The sequence below is a fragment of the Protobothrops mucrosquamatus genome, unplaced genomic scaffold (assembly GCF_001527695.2).
Source record: "Protobothrops mucrosquamatus isolate PMUCROS unplaced genomic scaffold, P.Mucros_1.0 scaffold2140, whole genome shotgun sequence".
NCBI classification, from domain to species: Eukaryota; Metazoa; Chordata; class Lepidosauria; order Squamata; family Viperidae; genus Protobothrops; species Protobothrops mucrosquamatus.
In genome coordinates this window covers 223,201-224,421 of record NW_015388239.1, presented here as the reverse complement: position 1 = coordinate 224,421, position 1,221 = coordinate 223,201, and the positions used below count along the sequence as shown (strand labels likewise).

General features: G+C 54.4%; 1 protein-coding gene across 1 annotated transcript in view; it reads left to right on the top strand.

Annotated features, from left to right (window-relative positions):
- Positions 1-375: 375 nt before the first annotated feature.
- Positions 376-1,221, top strand: part of PSMB2 (proteasome subunit beta 2) — a 22,937-nt gene continuing 22,091 nt past the window's right edge. The window contains exon 1 of the mRNA XM_015824154.1: positions 376-520. Coding sequence (XP_015679640.1) covers positions 430-520 — 91 coding nt within the window. The 5' untranslated portion in view covers positions 376-429. The remainder of the gene's footprint in view (positions 521-1,221) is intronic.

The following is a 1,221-nucleotide window of genomic DNA, read 5'->3' as shown; positions in this document are numbered from 1 at the left end:
TCTGGGAGTTGAAGTCCACAAGTCTTAAAGTGGCCAAGGTTGAGGACCCCTGGAATTAAGAAGCAGCTGAGCCCACAGCAATATGGACCGGGGAAACATCTCAGAAGGGACCCTCCCCAGTTTCGTGGGCTCTGAAAGCGAAGGAGGGGAAGATATTTTCAGAATCGCAAGACGTTATTAAAGGCTAAAAGAAAAGCGGAAGAAAAAGCCGCTCTGGCCGTCGCTTGAACAAAACTCGAGGGAGCCTAGCCGAGCCCCGCCCACGTGACCTCGACCTCGGGACTCCTAGACTCTACGCACGCCTCGGTAGAAGGCAGTGGATCTCGCGCGACGTCCCCGTGACGTCACTCCCCCGCGCCGTGGCGCCCCGGCTTCGCTTCGCGCTGTGTCACCGAGGCTCGCAATTCGGTTTCGGTTGCTCGGCCAGTCATGGAGTATCTCATCGGCATCCAAGGGCCTGACTTCGTGCTGATGGCCGCCGACACCGTCGCGGCCTCCAGTATCGTTCACATGAAGCGCGGTCAGTCTCCGGGTTTTACTTAGGCGGGCGGCGGCGGCGGCGCCGGGAACCGTTTGAATGACCCCCGGGGGGTTTGGGGCTGAGGGGCGAAGGCGAGTCAGGGGCCGAGTTGAGGCCGTGGGGCCTCCTTTACAAATTTTCCCTCACGGCCGTTTGCAAGACGACGCTCTTGGAAAGGGTCGAGGGGTCGCGCTGGGCACCTGCTTGGCCTGGCTCGGGATCGAAAGAGATCCAGTAAAATAGGATTTGAGCTTCTGGGAGTAGACTAAAGAGACTAAATTCCTGAGTTACTTTTATTCCCCCCCCCAAAAAAAAAAGTGGGTTAAACAGTTAGAACAATTAACCAGTGGAACCACCTGCCTCCAGAAGCGGTGAATGCACCAACACTGGAAGTTTTTAAGAAGAGACTGGACGGCCATTTGTCTTCATTTAAGTCTAGTTTAACGAAGAGAAGGACGAGGGGGGACATGATAGCAGTGTTCCAGTATCTCAGGGGCTGCCCCAAAGAAGAGGGAGTCAAGCTATTCTCCAAAGCGCCTGAAGGCAGGACAAGAAGCAACGGATGGAAACTAATCAAGGAGAGAAGCAACCTAGAACTAAGGAGAAACTTCCTGACAGTTAGAACAATTAACCAATGGAACAACCTGCCTCCAGAAGCGGTGAATGCTCCAACACTGGAAGTTTTTAAGAAGAGACTGGAC